General features: G+C 38.5%; 1 protein-coding gene across 2 annotated transcripts in view; it reads left to right on the top strand.

The window, feature by feature from the left end:
- The first annotated feature begins 344 nt into the window (after positions 1 to 344).
- The window catches only part of MTMR8 (myotubularin related protein 8), a 40,949-nt gene continuing 13,633 nt past the window's right edge, over positions 345 to 27,660 (top strand). The window contains exons 1-9 of one of the 2 annotated variants that reach the window (XM_074278489.1): positions 345 to 498; positions 5,541 to 5,663; positions 10,006 to 10,168; positions 12,409 to 12,566; positions 13,080 to 13,208; positions 16,126 to 16,260; positions 18,229 to 18,361; positions 21,796 to 21,905; positions 27,163 to 27,288. In XM_074278489.1, the coding sequence (XP_074134590.1) occupies positions 475 to 498; positions 5,541 to 5,663; positions 10,006 to 10,168; positions 12,409 to 12,566; positions 13,080 to 13,208; positions 16,126 to 16,260; positions 18,229 to 18,361; positions 21,796 to 21,905; positions 27,163 to 27,288 (1,101 nt within the window). In that variant the 5' untranslated portion in view covers positions 345 to 474. The remainder of the gene's footprint in view (positions 499 to 5,540; positions 5,664 to 10,005; positions 10,169 to 12,408; positions 12,567 to 13,079; positions 13,209 to 16,125; positions 16,261 to 18,228; positions 18,362 to 21,795; positions 21,906 to 27,162; positions 27,289 to 27,660) is intronic. The other variant, XM_074278488.1, reaches the window with a different exon arrangement.

The following is a 27,660-nucleotide window of genomic DNA, read 5'->3' as shown; positions in this document are numbered from 1 at the left end:
AACCACTGAGGGTGCCAGTGAGTACCCACGGGAGTGCCATCTTTGGACCGGAACCGGCCAGGGATTGGGGGTGGTGGAGGAGGGTTGGCACAGGCTTTAAGCGGCTCTGGAGGTCCTACTGGACAAGGGATACAGAGAAAACCAGAGATGCCCAGGCCAGAAGGAGGGAAGGAGGTGAGACCCTGAGAAGGCGGGGCTTGAGGCCAAGAGGCGTGGCCTAAGTTCTTGAGAGCGGGGCGGGGGCCGGGAGGCCGCGCCGGGGGAGGAGGCGGGGATGCGCGCCTCTGGAAACAGCTGCGGAGAGCGAGGGGAGGGGGAGGCGGCGGCTGCCGTGGCCGTTGGACAGCTGGAGCGGTAGGAAGGGGAGGAGCAGGAGGAGGGGGGGTGGGGAAGCGGCTGAGCCTGCCAGTCCGGGCCCCTGCACCCCCGGGCCAAGCCCACCACCTGGGACCTAGAGTGCAGGAGGCCGCAGCCATGGAGTACATCACGCTGCCCAAGGTAAGGCTTGGAGCTCGGGGCCACTTCCGGGCCCAGGGTATCCTCTCCCTGTCCTCCCCGAAGGCTCCCCGCCCCAAACAAGCGCTCGGGGTTCCCCTCTGGCTGGCGTGCGGGGTTCCCCCCGCCACGCCTGAGACTCCACTGAACTTTCTCCACTCAGTACTGTCTCCCTAAATTAACCCTAGCAGTGTGGTGCAGTGGGAGGGGTGCTCGCTGCCTCTGAGTACAGATCCGGCCGTCCCTTGGCTACATGGGCCGTGGATTAGGCCCTTCCCTTTTCTGCACCTTAGTTTCCCCCTCTGTAAAATGTGGCCTTAACACTGGATCCCCCAAAGCCCCTGGTACTCTGATTGGAGACTCGTCATTTCCGTGTAGGGAAAGAACTATCCAATGAAGAAACTCCCTCAGCCAAAGTAGAAGGACAACTCCCCTGCAACTTTTATGTAGTCTTAGGGAGTTTTGTTTAAAAAAAAAAAAGAAAGAGAAAACAAAACCTGCGATTTCATTGGTGGAGGGAATTCGCAGTGAGAGAAACCTTTCCACCCGGGCAAATCTGAGCGTAATCTTAGAGGGCTGCCTGGGGCAGTAAGATGTTAAATGAGTAGCCCTTAGTTGTGGGAGAGGCAGCGCTCACAGATTTGATGATTGGAGGGGGACTCTTTACATTTCCCTACCATCTTCCCTCTGATATTCTTTAAAAAAAAAAAAAAAAAAGAAAGAAACCCCCCCCCCCCACTCCACTCCATAGGATATACAGAACTGGTTAAGCATGCCTGCCAGTAGTCAACAGCTGGCTCCAACCCCAGCTCTCATTCATAGTAGCTGACATTTTTATCAATGGATAATAGACTCAGGTTACTTTTTCTGTAAAATAAGGAAGTTGGACTGGATTGGTTCTAAGATACTCCTCAGCTTTAACTAGGTGATCCTAAATAAAAGGACATCTCTGTGACGTGCTGGAATATCTGGGAAGGACTCTGAGAGGATTTACCTGACTTTAGAAGAAAAACATAAATAAAAGGAAGCACCCAACCCAGTTTTGTGTATGAAAAACACATACTCATGTGTTCCAGAGGAGTGGAAACATTGGAGTGAACATTGGCAGAGGGAGAAATCCATCACAAAAGACCAGACAAAATGAGAAAGAAGAAAGGACTTTAGGAGGCAGATCAAAAGCCCAGGGTGGAGGCATGAAGCAATAGCTGAAACCCTATTGGAACTCCATTCTAGGTTTACTTTGTTGATAATTTGATCCTTCAAAAGGTGGAGGAATCAAAAGGAGGGGGATGTGATTTGCTGAAATAGAAATGAGGAGAACCTTAGGGAGAAAGAACCAATATTAAAATTTGTGAAAAAAAAAAAGAAAACTGGGCATAGTATGACATGTACCCCCATTTTTTGGAGAAAGATCATTTCAGAGGGTTCATAACAGGGTAGACAGTGCTGAGGCATTGAGATGGCCTATTTGTTAGAAATCTGCCTATAATCAGGAAAACCTGAGTTCAAGTTCAATCTCATATACTTAGTAAGGGCACAACCATGGGCAGATCATTTACCCTCTGTTTACCTCAATTTCCTCATCTCTAAAATGGGGATAATAATAGCACTTACCTTGAAAGAATTTTGTGAGGATCAAATAAGAGAATGGTTGTAAAGTGCTTAGTGCTATATAAAGTTGACTAGTATTATTAATATGTGTCCATAAGAGTCTCAAGAGTTCCATTCTGAAGATAGAAAGAGAAACATTTCCATTGAAGAGATGAAAGGGAATAACTATCTAAAAAGATTAATATGACCAAGGAAGTTTTTAAAAAATAAATGTTATTGCTAGTTTATGTTTTTACATCACTTACATTTCCTATTTTATTCCTCCCCTCCCTATTTACCATTGTGTCTCTTTCCCTCCCAGAGAATCATCCTTTTTAATAAAGAATTTTTTAAAAGTAAGGAAAAAAATTAGCAAGACTAACAACATGTCAAGAAAGACCGACATTAAAGTGTTGCCCACCTGTGGTCCTCCACATTTTCAAAGAATTAGACTCTTTCCCCCTCTTGTTTCTAGGGCTAACTCAAAGAGAAAAACAAAAGCTGGTTAAACCTGAGTTTGAAAGCATGATCTAGGCCTGGAAGAATAGCATCAGGAGCACAAAAGCTTTGAGTAAACTAAGGCTGGTGGTGAGCAACTTGAACTTTTTTTAGCACTTTATGAAGAAGGTGATGAATGCTAGGATTGTCATCCTGCTTTTCCAGATTGTTGGGAAGAATCACCAAGAATGAAGTTAGGTAGAAAAGAATGGACTGGGGATGCTCTGCAGAATGTATGAACAAAAGAGGAAGTAGTTATTCAGCACTTGCCATGTGATAAGGTCTGAATATGTATATATAAAAAGGAAATTGGGCCTGTCTATGGATAGCTTTTCAGAAAATTAGGACTACAAAAAGTTTGGTAAGCATGCCTTTTCTAGTAAACAGAAGGCATGCTCCCATTGCGTTCCCCATTTACAGGAGGTTTATCTTGAAAAGCTTAAAGAGGGTCACTTAGGTACCAGGAGAACATATTTATTGGAACGGCAAGGGCCTAGAACAGAAGACCAACTTTTCTGAAAATATAATACAAGGGCTAACCTTATTTTTGATGGTTTTTTAACTTGAAAAAAAAATGTTTTTCTAAGGAGAAAACAGACACAGACAATACAACCTGAAGTAAAATCAGTTCTTGTACAATCTTTCCTTTGCCTTTTTTTTTTCTGAATTTCAAGTCCAGAAAGACTTTGGTTCTGGCTTCAGACATGTAGATTTCTTAAATGATAGGACTTAGGGCTGAAAAGGACCTTAAAGCTCATCTAGTCAGAACACTTCATTTTACCAATGAAAAAACTGAGCCCAGAGAAGAGAAATTATTTTGCCCTAAGTCACACAGTAAGTAGCCGAGCTTGGATTTAAATGCAGGTTTGATGATTGTGCTGCTTCCAACATACTTGTTACCTGATCTAATAAATGTCTTCAGCATCTACTAATAGCACATACCAGGACTCTCTTTTTTGTAGAATTTTCCACTGGATTTTTATTTTCAGAAGAATGGAATAACAGCATTTCGAACTTGGAAGAGACCTAGGAGGCAATCTGATTCAACTTATATCTGAACCCTTACTCCCTACTGCAAGGGTTTTTTAGCCTGTGGTCAACTGTGGCTAGGCTTCAGGGGGATCCAAATTTGAATGAAAAAAAAAATTACCTCTTTATTTCACTATCCTTTGGCCTCTTTTATAATCCTAGTATTTTATTTTATGCATTTAAAAACATAGTTCTGAGAATGGATCTGTAGGCTTCCTCAACCTGTCTATCCAAGGGGAAGGGTCCAGGACACACCAAAAGTTCAGAATCTCTGTTCTATGATCCAGCCAAGTGGTCTTCCAGTCTTTGCTGGATCACCATAGAACAAGAGTGCACTGCCTCCATATTGGCTCAAAATACTTCTTCAGTCTTCACTTTCCCTCTCTCCCTTCTTCCTTACATTGTTGATGTTTTGTACTTCCTTGCTCATCCTAGTAAAGGAGGGATCTAAATAAGAAAAGGTCTTTTGAAAATGTGAAAAGAAAAAGAGGACAGGATTTAGAGTCACAATATCTGGGCCTAAATCCTCATTCTTGTTACTGTCTGAGTGACTGTAGTCATTTCGCCACTCTGCGCCTCAGTTTTCCTCAACTACAAATGTGGGAGTTAAACTCAGGTAACCTCTAAACCCTATGTTTTTCCAATAATATTCATGATGAATGCTGTTTAAAGTAATATGATGATGGTCAGTGATAGTATAGGGTATGTCTGATGCATATTCTTAGGCCAGAAAGTTCTTCTGGAGCCACATTCCTCATTTAAAAAACAAAACAAAACAAAACAAAAAACATAGATTTGAGCTATTGCCAATATTTATGGCAAATCAGGGTAGTAAATGGATTAAGAAACCTCGGAAGTGTACCTCATTTCCTTTCTTCCTGGAAGGGAAATAGAAAAGACCATGTTTCATGTTTCACAGCTTCTCTAAGAGCAGGGTTCTTATAAATGTCACAACATCCGGTATGGTCATGGTCAAGGACATGTGGGAGAAGGGCATTGGGCAAGCAGCTTTCAGAAGGACAGGGCCATCTACACTACTTAGCCAGGGTAATCACTTGAAAAGCAGGCTGTTTCCTTGTTCCTGTAGGCAGAGAATACAGTTTTGTATTTTGATTTTGGGGCTTAGTTCGGGAGAGCAGGCACCATGCCTTGTTTTCTTATATTCTGTACACTGTATTTCTGCCAGTGTATAGTACAGTTCAGTATACATTCCCGGGCTAAGAAATAGTTTGGAGTTTGGGGTTTTCACTCTCCTTCCTTCCTTCCCTCTCATGTGGCTCAGTTCTTGCCCCAGCTTCCTCCGTCCCTTCAGCAAGTATTCTTGAATCGCACCTTTCCCAGTCTAACACTTTCCCTTTAGTACTTGCTGCCTTCATTGCTCCATGATTCTTTCTATCAGGCAGTCCAAGACACCCATCCACTCCCGATCCATCCATACATGCATGGAAAATTCAGACCCAAAGATTTGTTTTGGAGTGCTTCAGTGATCATTTTTACAAAAGACTTGGATGAAGGGATCCTTATCAAAAGATCTTGAAATATTTAGTCACATATTATAAGGTGAAAATTAATAGGAGTAAATGTAAATTTTAAAAAAGCTCCACAAGCACAAGATAGTAGAGATATGCCTCAACAACAGTTTCTTCAGGGGGCCTTAGTAGGTTATACTCTCAATGTGACATGGCTTTCAAGAACACCAATATGATCTTAGGCTGCATTTGAGGCCTTGGAAGATGTTAGTTCTGCTGTCCTCTGCCTTGATCACATCTACTTGTAACTGGAAGTATCTCATTTGGTAAAATTGGAGAAAGTCAAGAGGAGAGCCACTAGGATAATGAAAGAAATGTTTAATTCTTATGTTTCAGTCACAGGTAGCAAGTTGGGACTTAATTTTTTTCTTTCTTTCTTTTTTTTTTTTTTTTAATTAGGTTGAAAATGTCCTATTACTGAATCGTTATGTAAACACGAAACCAGCTAACGGGACTCTCTATCTTACTGCAACCCATCTGATCTATGTAGATACTTCAGCTGAAGTTCGGAAGGAAATCTGGGTCTGTATTCCCGCTAAGAAATAAGAAAGTATAACATGAACTTGCACATGAATTTTTCTTATTGGCCATACATATAGAGGTTTCCCCAGAACACCAGGTTTTAGTAATTAATTTATTTTTTAAATTACGTAGATCCTTTCCTCCAAAGAACACTATTCAGGTGAACTACTTTTAATGAGAGATATAGGATGCAGTGACCAGTGATATTGTATTTTAACAGATGTTTTCTAAGTACCTGCACAGCACTATGTGCTAGCTTCTCACACCTCCAAGGGTGATGTATTTTGTAATAGGCAAATCTTGATTATTTTAAAAATATTATATTTATCACACTATATATACTAGGTAAATAAAATTTGTAGTAAACAATATTATTTATAAATTTTCTATTTTCTGCAGTAGAATAATCTCCAAAATTTCTTGCCATATACCTTTTTGCAGACCACTGGACTAGAATATCTCTGAGATATATTCTAATTGTTCGTTGATAGTTTTTTCCTCTGCTTAAAAGTCATGTAATATAATGCTCATATTTGACATCTGAAATCTAGAGGAGAAAGACCTGCTATTAAGTGACAGAACTAAGATTGCCACCTGGGTCTTCTGACTCAGAAGACTCTTGCTTACTATGCCACATCATCTTTAATCTTTACAGGGATTTCCTCTTCAACTATATTTTCAGTTCAGTGCCCTATTGTTCCTTTTGGCCATCTTGCCCAGGAGGTGGAAGAGGAAGACAGTGCAGACTCTTAAATCCTGGCCAAGGAAGCTACTTTGCCTTATGAGTAGAATTGTTGTTCAGTCGTGTCCAACTTTTCATGCATGGATTGTACTGTCCACTTGCCATTTCTTGGCAAAATTACTGGAGTGGTTTGTGATTTCCTTCTCCAGTGGATTAAGACAAACAGAGGTAAACTCATTTGCCCAGAGTCACATACTAGTGGAGTTACCTAGGGCTTTTCCCATCACCCCCTATAGGACAGGATGAGTTGCTGCTCCCTGGTTTATCGGGGTGACCTGGACTTAGGAAATTCAATATTTGTTTTTGTAGATCCTTTTGTTTTCTATCTGCCTTTTGGCCCAACGACCCTAGCCTGGCTCCCAACACAGTGTTTTTTGGGCAGGACCTATCATTTCATCCATGTTGGGAACTCCTAGTGAGGAATTTTACCAATGCAATTCTACTAATGCAGAGCAGCACTTGCCTAAAGTGTAAAATTTAAAAGCAATGAAAATCCCCCAAAGGAAAGACCATAAGGATAAACGGGGGACTTCTGGTGAGCAAACTCCCTTTCTCAGTGCAGAATAGCATATTGCCCTGCCATTTAGAGCTGCTCAGGTCACTAAGAGATGAGGTGACCTGCCCAGGCCATGCCCAAGGCAAGCCTGGCACCCCCAGCCATCTGAGGGCCCAGGCTGTCTCACTTATATCACCAGTATCTTTGTATGTGTGGCTCATAAAAGCTCTTTACTTCAAATAATGAGAGAAAGGGAGAAAGTTAGAGAAGACCACATGAGTGAGTGTACATTTCAGCAATGAAAGATTCGCATATTTGTTTTCTTTCCCCATCCACCCTGCCCCACCAAATCTTCATATATTCTCAAGACTTCTAACTGAAAGATTTCATGAGAGAAACAGCTCTTTTGGGAAGAAGCTGAAAAAAAGAATGAGATAAAAGAAATTGACAACATTGTTCTAGATCTTTAAGGAGGAAACACTACAGGGGGCAGTTTAGGCTTGAATGAAAGGAAGGTGATGGAGCCTATAGTAATAGAGAATGAGGCACAGAGAAAGGAAGAATCTCAAAGGGAAAAATCCTCCCCCAATTTCCTCTGTACTTTCTTTGATCGTTTCAAAGGGAAGCTGAAATAACAATGTCATCTGGACAGTTTCTTCTCTCTCCTCATTCTGTTTTGTTTTCTTTTTTTCTCAGTCAGCTTTAGCATGGTAGGGAGTTATAAAATAAGACCTGCTTATTCCTAGTTTTTGTTCTTGCCTTAGATCCATCCTTACAAGAACTTAATTATTTTTTTAAGACTCACAAGACAAAAAGACAAAAGTTAACTAACCAATGGAAGTGCCCCTAGAATTAAATTGAATGCTGTAATACTTAGATGGAGCTATGATTTCTGATAAGTACAGGCATTCCTTGCACTGGTATGTTGTATCCCAGGCCAGTGCCAATCATTCTTATGTGGGTCATCCTGTGCAGCTTCCAATAGATAAGACTTAGTAGCAAATAACAGTTCTATTCACACAGTGAATAAAGCCTTCCAACCCAATACACTAGTCCTTTTAATGTGGAATGGACTCAGCAATAAGTAGTAATTCCACTCATATGGTGCTTTCCTATTTTAGACCATATTTTCCCTAACAGTCCTGTGAAATAAGAAGTACAAGAGTTGTATAGTTATATATATAATATTATATTAATATTCTTCATTTATTTGTGAGGAAACTGAGGCTTGGAGAGATGGAGTAATTGGGGACCTGGGAGCTGGAAGAGACCTTAAAAGGTCATCTAGGCCAGGGCTTCTTTTTTGTTTTTATTGAAGCTTTTTATTTACAAAACATATGCATGGGTAATTTTTCAGCATTGATCTTTGCAAAACCTTCTATTCCAAATTATCCCCTCCTTCTCCTCCACCCCCTCCCCTAGTTGGCAGTTAGTCCAATACATGTTAAATATGTTAAAATATATGTTAAATCCAACATATGTATACATATTTATACAGTTATCTTGCTGCATAAGAAAAATTGGATTGAGAAGGGAAAAAAGGAAAAAAAAAACTGGGAAAGAAAACAGAATGCAAGAAAACAACAGAAAGAACGAAAATATTATGTTGTGGTTCACACTCAGTTCCCACAGGCCTCTCTCTGGGTGTAGACGGCTCTCTTCATCACTGAACAATTGGAACTGGTTTGAATCATCTCATTGTTGAAGAGAGCCACGTCCATCAGAATTGTTCCTCATATAGTCTTGTTGTTGAAGTATATAATGATCTCCTGGTGGTTCTACTCATTTCACTCAGCATCAGTTCATGTAGGTCTCTCCAGGCCTCTGAAATCATCCTGCTGCTCATTTCTTATAGAACAATAATATTCCATAGCATTCACATATCATAACTTATTCAGCCATTCTCCAGTTGATGGGCATGCACTCAATTTCCAGCTTCTTGCCACTACGAAAAGGGCTGCCACAAACATTCTTGTACATACAGGTTCCTTTCCCTTCTTTAAGGTCTCTTTGGGATATAAGTCTAGTAGTAACATAGCTGGATCAAAGGGTATGCACAGTTTGATAACTTTTGGGACATAATTTCAAATTGCTCTCCAGAATGGTTGGATCCGTTCACAGTTCCACCAGTTTTCCCACATCCCTTCCAACATTCGTCATGATCTTTTCCTGTCATTTTAGCCAATCTGACAGGTATGTAGTGATATCTCAGAGTTGTCTTAATTTGCATTTCTCTGATCAATAGTGATTGAGAACAACTTTTCTTATGACTACAAATAGTTTCAATTTCCTCATCTGAATATTGTCTGTTCATATCCTTTGACCATTTGTCAATTGGAGAATGGCTTGAATTCTTATAAAGTTGAATCAATTCTCTATAGGCTAGGGCTTCTTAAACTTTTTCTACTTGCAGACTTTTTCCACCTGAGAAATTTTTGTGTAACCCCAGGTATATAGACACATATAATATAGGTATACATTCAATTGCACAAAGCCCTGATGTAGGCCAATCTCCCTTTGTTTTACAGATGAAAAAATTGAGTTTCTGATGATCATACCTAAGAAGTAGAAGTGGGAATGGAACTTAGATCTTCTCCAAATCCAATGCTCTTTCTAGCATGTCTTGCTGCCATGGTCATATAGTGAATACGTTTCCTCATCTGAAAACTGAGTTAGAAAAAGTGATCACTAAAGGAATCTTTCAGAACTAAATCCAACTATCCCAAATTGGTAGAGTCAGGACTTGGTCCGAGGTCAGCTCACTCCAAGTCTGTTGTGCTTTCCACCCATAGGCTTTATTTTTTTTTTTGGGTCAGATTGTGGATTTGTTGTGGCCCACAATGGCCTTCAAGAGGTCTTTTTTATTTTATTTGCCTTCTTTAATATGATAATTCATTAAAACTTATTCTAAGATAAAGTGATATTGTAAGTGACATCTTTCCTTGCTTACCTACCTAAGTATGATTTTCTAACGGATGCTTTTGGCCACCTAAACTATTGCCAATATCTGAGAATCGTCATTCTGAGAGTCAGTGTTGGGCATTTAATTTCACTGCTGAAGAAATTTGCTACTTAAAGGCTGATTCATATTTCATCTTTTACAGATTCTGCACCACCACATTGCTGTTGTGGAGAAGTTAGCCCTTACCTCCATGGGGCATCCTCTGATCTTACATTGCAAAAACTTTCGGACAGTACACTTTGTCTTTGGGTCTGATTGGGAATGTCATGAAGTATATGCTTCCTTACTCAAGCTCTCTCAACCAGGTAGTTAGGCTTGGTGAATAATAGAAAAACTTGGGAACAAGAAGGAATGGGGCATGGAAATTATGACAATTGGTAGTTGCCTTTCTATGAACCTCACTAATATGTTAAATATGTTAATATGTTAAAAATGTTTCCCCTTGGCTTTGAAAACTGTATCAGAACATGAAGTTTCTTTCTTGTACAGAAATACAGGCTGATTGCTTCTTCCAAGTTTGGGTGTCATGAATAACTTTTGGGGATCCAGACCTATGATTTTAAGAGGGTAGAGGAACTTCTGAAAAAGAGAGTCCCTGTTGTCAGCAATTAGCTGTAACCTAAAAATATGCTTATCTGCCTGATTTCTCTGGAAGACTTTGCTCCTCTGAAAAATTGGTATTTGTTTTTATTGATGATAGACCTATGATTTCAGTTCACAAAAGGAAATGCCTCCAACCACTGTATTCCAGCAACTTCATCATGAAGAGTTTACAAGGACATTGAAAAATTAAATGCCCTCCCTTGGTCACACCGCCAGATGCAAAAATTGAATTCAGGCTTTCTTGACCCCTTAGTTGGGGATCTGTCCATTATCACCATGCTGCCTCTTTGCAAGAAATTTACAGTTTTGAAAAATAAATGTACATTATAACATTCAAAATGTTTCTCTGTACCCAAAGGCAAAGTTGATGTAAAAAAAAAATTTCCCTAGGGCTATCTGGGCATATCAAAAATGACTTTAGGAAGAGGCAGTTTAATGTAGTGGTCAGGCCCAACTTATCTCATTTCCTTTTCTGATGGGTTTATTAGACTATATTGAAGAATGCTGTAGATGTCTTATACCTAAGTTTCATCAAAGCATTTGACAAAGTTACCTTCTATCCTTGCTGAAAAGATGGAGAGATATGAGTTGTGAATTAGATCAGGCCTTCTTAAACTTTTCCACTTGCAATCCCTTTTTTTTGCCTGAGAAGCTTTTTCATGACCCTGGGCATTTAAATCATAATTTCTTGATGCCTGCATTCAGTTTTGTGATTTCATATGGGGGATCCACAGTTTAAGAAACTAAAATCTAGAAGAGGGCTTCTTAAAACATTTTTACTAGTGACCTCTTTTTGCCCAAGAAATTTTTTCATGTCCCCCACATTCAGTTATGAGGCCCCATATGGGGTGTTGTGAAACACAGTTTAAAAAGTTGAGAGTTAGGTGATAGTAGAATTTGGAGCATTTGGAATTGGTTGAATGATCTGACCCAAAGAATACTCATAGATGACAAATTAGAGAGAAGTAATTAGTGGAATACCCCAACAATTTGCTGCCCCTGTGCTGATCAACATTTTCTACAATGACTTGGATAGGATATGATAATGATAGGACTCAGAAGCCAAAAAGCAGAATCTTGCACCATTTTAAGAGAAACGTAGGGTCTAGAGCAAGAGAGGTGATTGTTCCATTGTATTCTGCCCTGGTCAAACTATGTGGAGTATTGTGTTCAGTTCTACTTTCCCACATCTCAGAAGGACTTTGACAAACTGGAAGGTTCCCAGATAGTGATGGAAGTAGATATCATTCCATGTGATAGCTGATTGAAGGATCTGAAGGTGCTTAGTCTGAGGAAAAGATATATATATAGAGGGAATCTAATAGTTATTTTCCAAGTATTTTGACTGGAAGAAAGGAAACAGTTTTGTTGTTCTTGGATTCAGAATATAGAAATAGAACTGGTTTATAAATGTTACAAAGAGACCTACTTTGGCTTAATGACAAAATTTCTAACAAGTGGAATGTGTGGGGTTTCTCCTTCCTTCAAGTAGTCAAGGATACTGAGGAGGGGAGTCCCTGAGAGTGAACCACTTGGATTACAGTTTGTGAAGATCCTTCAGACTCCAAGATTCTGGAATTAGTAGGGGAAAAAAACAAAACAGGATTTGGATTCAGATACTTTGGGTGTGAATCCTACCACCTGTGTGACTTTAAGCAAGTGATTCACTCTGGACCTTGTTTTCCTCATCTGTAAAATGGCAAAAGTGATTTCTGAGGTCCCTTGCAGTCTTAAATCTAGGAGTCTGTGATCCCTACCTGTGTGATATTGGGAAGGTCACTTAACCTTTATGGGCCTTAGTTTCCTTTTTCATAAAACCATGAGGTTGGATTAGATGGTCTCTAAGGCCTCCTTTCAACATTAAATCCTTGAGAACTAATTCTTAAATCTCTTAATTCCTTAAAACTCCTGATAATTGCATCAATTTCATTACTGTTTCTAGTGAGACCAGAAGAACTTTATGCATTTTCTTATAACCCCAAATCTTCAAAAGATGACAGAGAAATTGGATGGAAAATGATTGACTTAAAATCAGACTACAAGCGTATGGGAATCCCAAATGACTACTGGGAAATAACAAATGCAAACAAAAACTATGAGGTAATTATGAAAGCTTACAAGAGCTGCTCCAAATATTTTTGTATATATGGGTCCTTTTCTTCTTCTTTGGGACATAAGCCTAGTAATGGTATATTTGGGTCAAAGGATCTGCACATTTGGGCATAAATCTATTTGTATCAACTCTCATGTCTAGTAGACTCTAATAGACCTCCTTGTGTGTGGATTTCAGTGATTTGTATATGTGAGCATACATGGTGTTCCTTTGCCTCAAATTCCAGACATTCTGAGAATATATTTTGTTGCTGTATAATCTTACTATGTCTTCTTTCTGGAAATTAATAGCAGTATTTGAAAAAAAAAACCTAGACAAGTTCCTTCCCCTCTGTGAGCTTCAATTTCCCCATCTACAAACTTGAGGGAATTAAACTGTATGGTGTCTAGAGTTCTTTCTATTTCTAAATCCAGTGATCCTATGAATAATTGCTGCTAGGCCTGCTACTACCAAATAAATATTATAAGAATTAAGTTGATTTTTGTAGTTCTTACTTTTAGGTTTGCAGCACATACCCTCCTGAAATTGTCATTCCAAAACTGGCTAGCAAGGCGATAGTCATGGGCTGTTCTAAGTTCCGAAGTAGAGGACGTATCCCTGTGCTTTCCTACTTCTACAAAGAGAACAATGTAAGTGGAACATACTTCCTTCCCACATACTCTGACATTTAAATTGATTTTCTTTCCTCTTTATTGACTTTAGCCTGGGGGATGGGGGGAAGCCATAAATTAAAAGAGTAAATGAGCATCTTTGGTCTTCTCATTCACTCTCATGGCTCCAGCTGTGTTAGATTTGAAGTTGATTTCCAAAGTTATATTTCCAGCTTAAACCTTCCCTCTCCCCCACCTCCAGTCCTACATTTATAAATTATACTGTAGTATAGTAGAAGTGGCATTAGATCAGAAGTCAGAGAATCTGGGTTAAAATCCTGCCTCTGCTACTTGCTATTTGTGGGACTTTGGGAAAATTACTAAATCTTTGGCACTCAGTTTTGCCATCTATAAAATGGACTTGGATGCAGTTTGCCATCTGTAAACTGGGCTTGGCTAAAATAATCTATAAGGTCTCTTTCAGCTCTGAGTTTTTTGATCGTATGATCTTTACATAGGACATGGAGTTGAAAATGACCTCAGAGTTCATCTTGTCTAAGATTTTCTCATTGTACAAGTGGGGACACTGAGACCCAGAGGGGTTAAGTGACTCTTACCATTTGCCTGCTGAATAGTCCTTTTGGTCCCTAAATTCACTTTTTTGTATAAAACCCAAGATCATTGTCTTTCCTCTCAAAAACTCTTTCCAAAGATTCTGTTTCCATTAAAGCTTCCGTCACCTTCAGGTATTAATTATGTTTCATTCTTCCCTCTGCTTCTATAACCAATCAATTAATCAATTCATGTCAATTCCACTTCTAAGTGAATACCATTTTTAATCCTGGTTCTTGGAAATTATTTTAGATCATTGTCTTGATCAGAATAATTAAGACTTTCAAAGTTGATCATTCTTACGATATTACTGTTGCTGTGTACAATGTTCTCCTAGTTTAATGTACTGCAGTATCCTTCCAGAATTTGGGGTTTCCAGTTATATCATGGAAACCATAGATTCCTGTTGTCCTAATTTTTTTGGTATAATTTATAGGGTAGTTGGTGGAAATTCACTCAATTAATCTTTACTATGAATCTGTTCTGGAAAATGGCATTTTATTGGGAAGACTTCTAGTTTATTCCCATTATAGATAATGCCTGCTCTTGGTTGTAGATTAACGTTATTTATTATAAATAAATGCTATATTTATTCCTAGGATTTTTAGTGTTTTAAGTAGGAATTCATATTATATTTTGAAAAAAAAAAACTTTGCTACATCTATTGAGATGATCATATGATTTTTTTGGTTTTGTTATTGATACAGGCAGTTATATTTAAGTTATATTAATTTCCTGAATTCCTAATATAAATCCCACTTGGTCGCAATATATGATCTTTCTGATATCTTGTAGTCTCTTTGCTAGTATTTTATTCATAATTTTTACATCATTATTCATTAGAGAAATTAGTCTCACTTTTCTTGGTCACTTTTTCTTCTCCCTGTGCAGCCCTCCTTCCCACCCCTCCACTTTTTTAGATCATCTCTCTCAATGTGGGTTCTTGCTAACTGCCTTAATAATGATAAAATTCTTAGGAATTGTAAGTATCTTTTCATGTAGAAACAGAAACCTTATTGAGTCCCTTATGATTTTTCTTTCATGTTTACCTTTTTATGCTTCTTTTGAGTTTTATGTTTAAATGTCAAATTTTCTATTCTGTTCTGGTTTTTTCATCAGAAATTCTTGAATGTCCTCTAGCCCATTAAATAACCATTTTCCCTCTGAAATATTATTTTCAGTTTTGCTGGGCAGATTATTCTTGTTTGCACTCCTAGCTTCTTTGCTTTCTGGACCATTATATCCCAAAATCTCCATTCTTCTAACATGGTAGCTGCTAAGTCTTGTGTGATCCTGTCTTTGGCAGTCTTTCTTATTTCTTGTCCTATTTTTCTCCTTGCCCTAGAAGCTCTGAAATTAGGCTATAATATTCTTGGTAATTTTCATTTTGGGATCTCTTTTCAGGAAGTGATTGGTAGAATCTTTGCATTTCTATTTTGCCCTCTGGTTCTAAAATATTGGAGCAGTTTTCTTTGATAGTTTCTTAAAATATGATGTTTAGGCCCTTTTTTATCTTGGCTTTCAAGTAGTGTAGTAATTAATTTTTCCTTGATCTATTTTCCAGGTCAATTGTTTTTTCAATGAGATATTTCAGGCACTATTCATTCAGAAAATTTCCCCTGATTCTCCCATCTTCACATTTTCTAAGAATATTGTCTTTTGTTCTCTAGAGTCAAATCTGGATTTGCCCCCGCCCCTAATCTAATCCAACAGGCATTTATTAAGTGCCTATTATATGCAAAGCATTGGGGAAACAGAGATAAAATGAAAAAAATGATATGTATTCTGCCTTGTATTGTGTATATCAGGGGTTCTCAAACTACAGCCCGTGGGCCAGCCCTCTGAGGACATTTATACAACCAACTGGGTTATGGGAAATGGGCTGATGGGCGGAGACAGAGTGTAAGTTTTTGTTTTTACTATAGTCCGGCCTCCAACAGTCTGAGGGACAGTGAACTGGCCCCCTATTTAAAAAGTTTGAGGACCATTGGTGTATATGTTCCACTTCCACGTTGATTGCCAGTTATGAATAATTGTTGGTTGATTTAGTGATCTTATTGTCTTACCCTCCTTGATAGTAGATACTGTCATTTTTTATCTTCCTAAAATTCTGAGCACAAGACCTTGCCTGTAGTACCCAACTTATGAATGTTTGTTGAATTGAATTGTAAAGAAATTGCTGGTAATATGAGCTGCTTATAATCTCTCTGAGCCTCAGGTTCCTTTTCTCTTAAAATCTAGATCATCAAAAGTTTTAATGTAGGTAAGACATCTTTTTCCTAGAGTTGGTGCATCCTTTCAAGAAAGGTGCAAACTTCTGACCTGTGGCTTTTACTCATTGCAGGCTGCCATATGCCGCTGCAGTCAGCCCCTTTCTGGATTTGGGTCCCGCTGTCTGGAGGATGAACAGATGTTACAGGCCATTAGCCAAGCCAACCCAGCAAGCTCATTCATCTATGTGGTAGATACAAGACCAAAGGTACCTTCTGAGGCGATTCATTGAAATTCCCAAACTCAGGGCTTGGTGTACCTTTTCACTATCTATATGTCCCAGATGTCTTATTCATTCATCCATTCATGTAGCAGATATTCATTAAGCACCTACTATGTGCAAATACTGTGCTGTCATGATGCCAAGTTTGGCAAGATATGATTCCTGCTGTCAGGGAGCATACATTCTAATAGGGAGGAAATCTCCCAGAGAGCAATAACACATATAATAAGAGCATTAGGAGCAGCTGGGTGGCACACTCCACAGAATGCCAGGCCTGGAGTCAGGAAGATCTGAGTTCAAACCTACTGTCTGATCACTGTGTGATCCTGCTTAAGTCACTTTACCTCTATCTGCCTCAATTTCCTCATCTGTAAAATGGAATTAATAGTAGCATCTATCGCAGGACTATTGTAAGAATCATATGAGGTGACAGTTTTAAAATGCTTAACCCAGTGACTGGCACAGAGTGATCACTATATAAATGTTAGCTACGTCACTATATAAAAATTAGTTATTATGATTATTAAAAGAAAGAAAATAAGCAATAGTGACTTTCAATTAGATGGTCTTTAAGGTCCTTTATATATTATATTATTTGTATTATATTGTATTGTATGATATTTATTATATTACAGTGTTAAGTACTGTAATAATAACTGACGTATAGAGCTCTTAAATTTACAAAGACCTTTTTAGCTGTCTTTCCTGTGAATACTACAGACAGTATTATTCCCATTTTACAAGATGAGCAAATTGAAGTGCAGATTTACACCTGCAAATCAAGTGATTTTCCTCCTATTCACGGCTATGTCTGATGTGGAAAACAATCCCAGGTTGTCCTGACTTTAGAGTCCAGTACTTTGTCCACCATTTAGACATATTAGAAATGGCAGCCAAATGTCTTTAGCAGCTACTTTTTCTGGTACAAGAGTTCTTACTTTTACTTTTTTTTTCCCATCCTGGCTCCATTTGGAAGTCTGATGAAGCCCATACCCCCTTTCTCAGAATAATGTTTTTAAGTGCATAAAAGAAAATCCTTAGGATTACAAAGGAAACTGAATATATTTAAATACAATTATTACAATATTTTTAAAAACCCAAGTTAATGGACCACATATTAAGAACCCCTGCTCTATTGTTGTGGCTTGTAATTATTGTTTTATTTGTAGAAAGGGTTCTTAGCCTCAAGTCAACAGACACCATCTCAAAGGATCCATGGATAGATTTGAGGGGACCCAGGAATGGGATGGGAATCAAATTTCCCTCTTCTCACTGCTAAATGAATTTAGCATTTCCTTTGATTAAAAATATTTTTTTTTCTGAAAAGGAGGCCCATAGGTTTCACCAAACTGCCAAAGAGATCCATGACAGAAATAAGATTAAGAATTTCTGATTTATAGTAACATTTGTCCTAACAAGATCACTTGCTACCCACTGCAGCCATGACTTTTTCTTCCCCTGTGTTATATTCTATTTGTTATTTATTTAATGGCTCCTTAATTCCCCAGTGTCTCTAAGATAAGAGATCTTAATTAGCCACTGTCTCTTTTTAGAGCACATTTGTTTTCTCTCTTCCCAAGTTAATGTACATAAGTTAACCTTAGGTGTTTTGCATATTTCTTATTAATATGAACCACTCAGTCTGTGTAGTTGCCTATCTGATAAGGCCAATAGAACTTAGCATCTGCACTGCTACAGTGATACACAAGGACACAATTAGCATAACATATTGGTGAAAGTATATTGCTATTTCCTAAAGTTTCAGATTGAAGAACCTGTGAAATCTTACCCTAACCCCTAATTTAGGCCCTAGTTGATTTTCCCTTTTATGGGCAGCATTTCAAATGATTTGGAAACTAAAGAACAACATCCTTGAGGCTCCTAGATGTACAAGCATTGTCCTTTCTTCACCCAGCCTGTTGATACCTGCCCTATAATGTTCTTGATTTACAGTTGAATGCCATTGCCAACCGAGCAGCTGGCAAGGGTTATGAAAATGAGGATAATTATACCAATATTCGATTCAGGTTCATTGGTATTGAAAATATCCATGTGATGCGGAGCAGCCTACAGAAACTCCTAGAAGGTATGAAGGCTTGGTCTTAAATAGGGGGAGGTGGGGAAGGAAGAACTGGGATCTAGAAGAATCTGCCATAGTATATCTCCTAATATACACACAAAAAGCATGTGCTTTGAAGGTGGAGCCAGAGATATAACCAGAGGAAGAGAATCAGTTGCCATGTAGCATCTGATGTAATGTGCCGTTAATATGTTTGAGGTTCAGCACACCAAATATTGAGATTGAGGAGAGCACTTGACACCAAGTGTTGGGTTTTGGTCATGTGATGAATTTACAATGGCTATTCTCTTTGCCAAAGGGACATTTACTTAGGAGAAGAGGTTACAGACAAAATGAAGAGATACAATAGACATCAGGAGTGGTAAAATATGGAGTATATTTGGGAGAGTCTATGGTTAGACACCATGAAGCAGGGGAGAGAGAAGGGGGAAGGCACGAGGCAGAATGCTGTGGCAGGCTAACTCAAAAGGGATTCAGCGAAGATAGTGTGGGCCACGGGCAGGTTTAGAGAGGAAATTTAACCTTGGGGGTTTGACATAACTTGGCTTCCTGATTGGGTAGGGTTACCCAAGACCTCCAGGAGGGTAGACCTGTAAGATTGAGCTGATCCCCATTAGTGCCCTTTCCTGCTTGCCTCAGAAAGTAATCTTATCAGTATTTCAGACTTTCTCTACCAACCCATCTAGTTACTCAGGACCTCATCACTGTTACTGGTCAATATGGTCCTGAAGTGTGGCTAGATTAGTTTATGATGTAGGGGCCAGGTAGGAACAGATTTCAACTTAGTATAGTCAGGAGTAAAATCAATAATGATAGAACCGTCTGGAAATGAGGTGAGGTGCTCCAGTAGGTTTATTCATCTTTTAACACATTTGAGGGGAATCTGGATGATAGCCCACATAATTGAGTAGCCCACAATATTGACTTCTGATGCCCATCCATGTAGCCTTGATTTTAGGTGCTTATCTCTCTGAAATAAAGTAGTTTATCCCTTCCACATTGAGAGGGGTTAGGGGCAGATGCCCCCTGCAATATGAAAAAATCCACATGAAATTTTTTGGCTCTCCCGTTTGTACCAGAGAAGAAATCTGAATTAAAATACCATTAAAAGATGAAAACATGTTTGATATTATGCAATACTGCATATTCATGTATTTTTATGCATTTCTGAGTCTCTTCACTTTTTTTCTTTGTTGTCTGCTGGCATTCACATGTCCCTCTATGGCTTCTGCAAAAACTCCCCCAAAAATTCTCATTTAATTTTCCTATGGTGACCTGCAATGTTTTTGAGACCATGATAGGGGAAAGTCAAGTGTGGAAGGGATAACTATAATTTGACTAGATGATTTGTAAAGGGTTTCTTCTACAATGAGGGAATTTTATCTTGCTTGGACTATGCATATTCATTTCAAGAATTTTTCTTTTTATTTCTTTTTCCAGTTGGGAAGGGGTGTGTGTGTGTGTGTGTGTGTGTGTGTGTGTGTGTGTGTGTGTGTGTGTGTGTGTGTGTGAGAGAGAGAGAGAGAGAGAGAGAGAGAGAGAGAGAGAGAGAGAGAGAGAGCTTATTGATTAAAAAAATGAAAAATTTTTTAAAAAATTAAAGGGTTTCTTCCAGCTCTAAATTTTTATGATCTCGAGTTTGCTAACAGGATTCATGCTTCATTTGTCACATAATGGTTGGAATAGACTGCCTTACGGGTTTTGTTCCAACTCTGTTATTCAAAATCTATTATTCAATGTTTTCCATTGATTTTCACACCATAGTTGAGAAACAAGCGAGCATCTGTGTTTGTGGAGATCAATAGAATACTTAAACTACAGGAATGGTAGCCTAGTCCTGTGGCAAAAGAAATGTGAATTTTGTGGTTTAACCTCTTTGTTAGGGGAGAATGCTCCCCAAGTTACATCTGCATTTTTTTGCTCTACTGGGTAAGAAACAAAGCCTTGAGCATAATCTTGGTCACCTGCCATCACCACAGAATCTTTCAGGAAAGATGGACAATCATTTAGAATTCTGGTCTTAGAAAATTTCTTCCAGATTGTGCAGAAAGGAGGAATTCATGACTAAACAAGGCATAGAAAAGACTACACAAGATAAAGTGGAAAATTGTGTTTTTATGAAATTGTATAAGTTTTTGCACAAACAAATCCAGTGTAATAAAAATTTAAAGGGATACACAACTGGGAGAAAATCTTTGTACCTAGTTTCTCTGAAAAGGATCTCATCCAAGGAATTAATTCAAATCTAAAAGACTTAGCCATCTTTCAATATAATATGAGCATGCAATTTTCAAAGGAAGAAATCCAAGCTATTAACAGTCATGAAAACACTACCAGCTTAAAGATTCTGCCTCATACTTAGCAGGTGAGGGAAAATACCAAAAAAAAGTTATAAATGTGGGAGGGGCTGTAGGAAAACAAGTGCATTTTTGATGGAACTGTCAATTAGTTCAGCCATTCTGGAAAGCAGTTTGGAACTATGGTCAGAAAATTGCCAAACTGTTTATTTTCTTTGACCCACCTGTACTGCTACTAGACCTGTGGCCCAACACAAATCAAAGAAACTGGAAAGAGATATGTATATATAAAAATATTTATAACAGTTCTTTTCATAATAACCAAAATTGGAAACTAGGGGGTGTGCTATTGGGGAATGGCTAAACTGTGGCACATGAATGTAATAGAATATTAATGAATCATAAGAAATTAAACAGTTTCAGAGAAAACTGGGAAGACATTCATGAACTAATACAGATTGAAGTGAGCAGAGTTAGAATAGTCTATACATTAGCAATAACAGAAAAACAACTTTGGAAGGCTTAAGAACTTGGAAGGATAATAGTGCCATTCACTTCATGTTAGAGAGGTGATGAACTTAAAACATAACAAGAAGCATTCATTTTGAGATTTGGGTAATGTGGGGATTGGTTTTGCTAGACAATATGTATTAAGGTCATTTTATTTTGCTTATTGCTGAGAAGATGGGCATGAAAATGCAGAGTAACAATAACAAATTTGTGAAAAATATGAAGAAAAGAAAAGGAACTTGGGATCCTATTGAACCCTTGTCTTAGGGAATTTTCTTCATACTGTCAAGATTTTTCACAAGGTACGGGGAAGCTAGGCTGGTGCAATGGATAGAGCACCAGCCCTGAAGTCAGGAGGACCTGAGTTCAAATGTGGCCTCAGACACTTAACACTTCCTAGCTGTGTGACCCTGGGCAAGTCACTTAACCTCAATTGCCTCAGGGAAAAAAAAAAAAAAAAACATCTTGGCTTATACCATGCCATATTTTGGTATCCCCAGTGATTTATTTACAGTCTTTTTTTGTTCAGACCTTGTGACTCTGTAGCCTGTGTTCCTTTGTCTTGCTTTTGGGGGCAAGGGCGGTACTAGAAATACTTCATTTCAGTCATTGTTTTTTTTTTTCTTTCTTAAGTCTGTGAAATGAAAGTTCCTTCTATGAGTGACTTTCTTGCTGGCCTGGAGAACTCAGGGTGGTTGCGACACATTAAAACCATTATGGATGCTGGAATCTTCCTTGCAAAGGTAATTCTCAGTACATTTGCATATGTATTTCATCAGCAATTGATTGATTAGAGAAGCCTGGCTTTATCATAAAGTCACTTCTGTACTGTTGGAATCATGCTAATATTACAAGGTATAATCAATTGTAAAGAGTTATAGACAGGCATGGTTTTAGTATTTCTCCCAGTCTCCCTACTTGGCTTTCTTTAGGAAAGGAGATCCTAGCTTAGGGACAAACTTTTTCGGTCACTTATATGAAAGCAGAATTTTTTTTTTTTTTTTTTTTTTGCTGAGGGGAAGTAAGGTTTCAGATTCTTAGTCAAAAACAGAGATGCTTAGTTTTTTTAGCTATTTTGAGTAGCCAGAAGTAGTGGTTGCCACTCTCCTTATCCTCTTGTCTGAATTCATCTTTATAACATAGTACTAGCATTGCAAAAACATAATGCACCAGGGATACTTTGAAATATCCTAGAGGACCACCTGTGATTCCAGAGGACTCACGATGAAACCTGCTGACCACCTCCTGATTGAGAGGTGAGGGGTTCAGGGTGCAGATTGGGGCACTTCTTTTTGGATATGACCACTGAAGGAATCCATGCATATTTATAATAGAGCTTTTGCCTTTCTTGCTTTTCTCAAGGAGGATGGGAAGAGATGGGAGGGAGAGAAGGTGGATCTTCTTTGAGAAAAATTATAATTAAAGAATAGATAAATATCATGACTGCACTGATATATATATAGCTCCAAAGGCCTTTTCTAGCTCTAGAACTTGAACATTTTTTTAGTAATATATCCAGAGAATCCACTTAGTCTGTCCAGCTTTTAACTCTCAAATATGTTACCAATTCATGTCCTCCTATCCTCCTCTAGCTCAGTGATGTTCAGAACAAAATTCTGTACCTCCTCTTAACATAAAGTTTCCCTCCTGGGCCATGGACTCATCTCCCCATTAGAATATAGGCTCTTTGAGGGCAAGGACAGTATTTACTTTTAGATTTGTATACTTAGTACTTAGCATTGTCCTTGACACATGATATTTTATCCATTAAAAAAACCACACCACTTCTTGAGTTCTCTATTTCTGTTATTGGCACCCTCTAGATTCATAGCCTTAGGAGTCATCTTAGATTCCTCTGCCCACTTAGATCACCTTAGATCCCCTTAGATCACCTCAGCCCACTCAGTAGCTACATTTTTTCCTCTCTCTGCAGCATCTCTTTATACATCCTTTTTCCTGCACTCACACAGCCAGAACCCTAACTCAAGCCCTCATCTCTTCACCGAGAATGTTAGCAAAGCCCTCCTAACTGGTCTCCTCAAGTCTCTCCTCACTTTAGTCCTTTTTCCATATACCTTCCAAAATGGTATTCCTGGGGTTCAGGTTCAGCCATCACTTCCTTACTCCATTGGCTCCCTCTGGTTCAGCTTTTAAAGCTCTTTACAACCTCAATCTGTCTTACTTTTCTAGCCTAATTGCACATTATTCTCCCATTCACTTTATGGTCTGGCCAAATTTATTTCCTTGGTGTTCTTCACATATGACAGACATCCCATCTCTTATTTGCCTGCCTCCTTTTCCTAAAAGGTACTCCTTACTCCAGGGCAGTTAGCTGGTACAGTAGATAGGGCACTGGGCCAGTGGTCAAGAAGTACTGAGTTCAAATCCAGTCTAGGATACTTATTAGCTTGTGACCCTGGGAAAGTCACTACTTCATCCTGTCTATCTCAATTTCCTCATCTATAAAATGAGCTCAAGAAAAAAATGGCAAATCACTCCAATACCTCTTCCAAGAAAACCTCAAATGGGGTCACAAAGAGTCAGACATGACTGAACAACAGCAATAACAATCTCCCTTCTCACCTTGACCTTTGGGAATCAATCCCTCAGTTCTTTTCAAGAATTAGCTCAAATCTCAAGAGAAACCTAAAAAGGCAAAAAGAAATCTTGAGAACTATATTTCTGCTATAAAGATATATATAAAGAACACATGTATACATTCTTCTAGAAACTAGAGGTGGAAAGGAAATTGTACCTAGAAAAGGGTAAAGTGGGGGCACTACATTTCATGAAGAGGCAATGGAAACCTATTACATCTGAGAGAAAGAACGGAGGGAGATGAACATGGTATGTATCGTACTGCCATCAGAATTGGCTTAAAGAGAAAAATATTAGAAATATTTGATTTATGGTGAAACTTCTCCCATCTCATTGAAAAGTGGGAGGGGAAAAGTGAAAAGAGAAGGAATAAGCTAAATGGAAGGGAATACAGAAATTGTGAGGAAAAGGGATAAGATAGAGGGGGAACTCTAAGGTCGGGGGAGGGATCCTAAAAAGGGAGGGCTTTGAGAAGCAAGTGGTGCTCGTAAGTTTAATACTGGGGGGGGGGGGGAAGGGGGAAGGAAGGGAGAAAAGCATAAGCAGGGATTAACAAGATGGCAAGTAATACAGAATTAGTAATTTTAACTATAAATGTGAATGAGGTAAACTCCCCCAGAAAGAGGAAGCAGTTAGCAGACTGGATTAAAAGCCAGAATCCTACAATATGTTGTTTGCAGGAAACACTTAAAGCAGAGTAAAGGTAAAACTTGGAGCAGAATCTACTATGCTTCAAGTGAAGTAAAAAAAGCAGGGGCAGCCATCTGATCTCAGATCAAGCAAAAGCAAAAATTGATCTAATTAAAAGAGATAAGGAAGGGCACTATATCTTGCTAAAGGGTAGCATAGATAATGAAGCAATATCCATATTAAACATATGCACCAAGTGGTGCAGCATTTAAATTCTTAAAAAAGAAGTTAAGAGACCTGCAAGAAGAGCTAGACAGCAAAACTATAATAGTGGGAGATCTCAACCTTGCATTCTCAGAATTAGATAAATCAAACCACTAAATAAATAAGAAAGAAGTCAAAGAGGCAAATAGAATACTAGAAAAGTTAGATATATGATAGAGCTTTGGAGAAAACTAAATATAGACAGAAGGAAGTACACTTTCTTCTCAGCAGTTCATGGAACCTATACAAAAATTGACCATTATATTAAGACATAAAAACCTCAAATTCAAATGCAATAAGGCAGAAATAGTAAAAGCATCCTTTTCAGATCACAATACAATGAAAATTACATTCAATAAAAAGCTAGGGGAAAATAGACTAAAAAATAATTGGAAATTAAATAATCTCATACTAAAGAACAATTGGGTGAAACAGCAAATCATAGACATAATTAATAACTTCACCCAAGAAAATAACAATAATGAGACGTCATACCAAAATGTGTGGGATACAGCCAAAGCAGTAATAAGGGGAAATTTCATATCTCTAGAGGCCTACTTGCATAAAATAGAGAAAGAGAAGATTAATGAATTGGGCTTGCAATTAAAAATGCTAGAAAAAGAACAAATTAAAACCCCCAGTCAAACACTAAACTTGAAATTCTAAAAATAAAAGGAAAGATCAATAAAATTGACAGTAAAAAAATACTGAATTAATAAAACTAAGAGTTGGTTGTATGAAAAAAACCAACAAAATAGACAAACTTTTAATAAATCTGATTTAAAAAAGGAAAGAGGAAAATCAAATTGTTAGTCTTAAAAATGAAAAGGAGAACTTGCCACTAATGAAGAGGAAATTAGAACAGACATTTTTACATGATGAAATTGAAACTATATCCACTCACATGAAAGAGTGTTCCAAATCACTACTGATCAGAGAAATGCAAATTAAGACAACTCTGAGGTATCATTACACACCTGTCAGATTGGCTAAGATGACAGGAAAAAAATAATAATGAATGTTGGAGGGGATGTGGGAAAACTGGGATGTAACGAGCTGTCGTCTCCAGAAGCTGCTGGATCGCTCTCTGGGAAGAGATCTGCTGTGTCTTCTACTCAAATCTCTCCGACAGATTCTTCTTCCTGTAATGAACCGTTGTCTCCAGGCAGTTGCTGTTAACTCTTGTCCAAAGAAGTGACTTCCCTTCCTGCAGAGAGCCCCGTCAAGCCTGATGCAATTCAGAGTCCTCCTCTTTCTCTGAGAGTCCTCTCTTTTATTCTCCCAGAGAATGGGCGTGGGATAATGCAAGGGCTTCTGGGAAGAACCACCCCAGCCAATGAGCTTGCCCCCTCTATCAAGTCAACCTGAGTTCTCACCTTGTAATTGTCCAGAAAACCTGAGTTCTCACTTAATAATCCTAACACTGGGACACTGATACATTGCTGGTGGAGTTGTGAACAAATCCAAGCATTCTGGAGAGCAATCTGGAACTATGCCCAAAAAGTTATCAAACTGTGCATACCCGAAATACTAAAGAGCGGAAAGGGACCTGTATGTGCCAAAATGTTTGTGGGCAGTTCTTTTTGTAGTGGCTAGAAACTGGAAGATGAATGGATGTCCATCAATTGGAGAATGGTTGGGTAAATTATGGTATATGAAGGTTATGGAATATTATTGCTCTGTGAGAAATGACCAGCAGGAGGAATACAGAGAGGCCTGGAGAGACTTACATCAACTGATGCTGAGTGAAATGAGCAGAACCAGGAGATCATTATACACTTCAGCAACAATATTGTATGCGTATATATTCTGATGGAAGTGGAAATCTTGGACAAAGAGAAGATCTAATTCAGTTCCAATTGATCAATGATGGACAGAAGCAGCTACACTCAGAGAAGGAACACTGGGAAATTAGTATGAACTGTTTACATTTTTGTTTTTCTTCTCAGGTTATTTTTACCTTCTGAATCCAATTCTTCCATAGAGATTTGTTTGGTTCTGCACACATATATTGTATCTAGGATATACTGTAATATATTTAATATGTATAAAACTGCTTGCCATCTAGGGAAGGGGGTGGAGGGAAGGAGGGGAAAAGTAGGAACAGAAGTGAGTGCAAGGAATAGTGTGGTAAAAAATTACCTAGACATATGTTCTGTCAACTAAAAGTTATAATAAAAAAGAAAAAAAAAGAAATACCTCAATTACCACCTTACCTGTGAATGTTTTCTTGGTCTCCTCTGTTACCAGTAGGTTCTCCTGGGCTACCTTGTATTAGCTCTTGTATGTATTCAGTATCTGCTATTGTATTACTATGTATTACTATTAGTTTTACAGCAAGGACTGTTTCACTTTGTTTCTCCCACATCTAGCTTGTTGCTAAGGCCATAATAGGTTCTTACTGGTTGATTAGCACAGGTCATTTCAACATTCATTTTTCTATTGGTGAAGTCAGTATGCCATGCAGAAGTTATCATGCTTCCTTTCCACCCTCTTTGTTCCTTTCAGGCAGTGAAAGTGGAAAAATCCAGTGTCTTGGTCCATTGCTCTGATGGCTGGGACCGCACGGCCCAAGTATGCTCCCTGGCTGGCATCCTTCTTGATCCATTTTATCGGACATTTGATGGTCTAATGGTAAGAAATCCTTTTTTCTGTTTGTGAGGAATTCTAAGTTGACTCTTACCAAAATAGTCTACCTCTAGGGAGATAGTTTGGCCTTTGAAAATTTTTATTTTGATCCAGATCTCTAATTTCATCTGTTAGAAGGATTAGCACCTTGCCTGTAACATAAAGGTTTTGGCTGTTGCCTGCATCAGTGAGAGATTGGCTTGTGTCTGGCCACACAGGTAGTATGTGTCAGAGGCAAACTTGAAGCCAAATCTTCCTAACTCCCTTTCACATCACCAGGGTACAGTGCTTCCATAACCTAGAAAATCCACATAAAAAATTTTGGTCCTCCCTTCATACCAGAGAAGTCTGAATTTTTTTCTTTTTCTTTCATGCCTT

This window comes from Sminthopsis crassicaudata, chromosome X (assembly GCF_048593235.1).
Source record: "Sminthopsis crassicaudata isolate SCR6 chromosome X, ASM4859323v1, whole genome shotgun sequence".
NCBI lineage: Eukaryota > Metazoa > Chordata > Mammalia > Dasyuromorphia > Dasyuridae > Sminthopsis > Sminthopsis crassicaudata.
The sequence above is the reverse complement of the archived record's forward strand: the minus strand, read 5'-3'. Positions and strand labels throughout refer to the sequence as shown.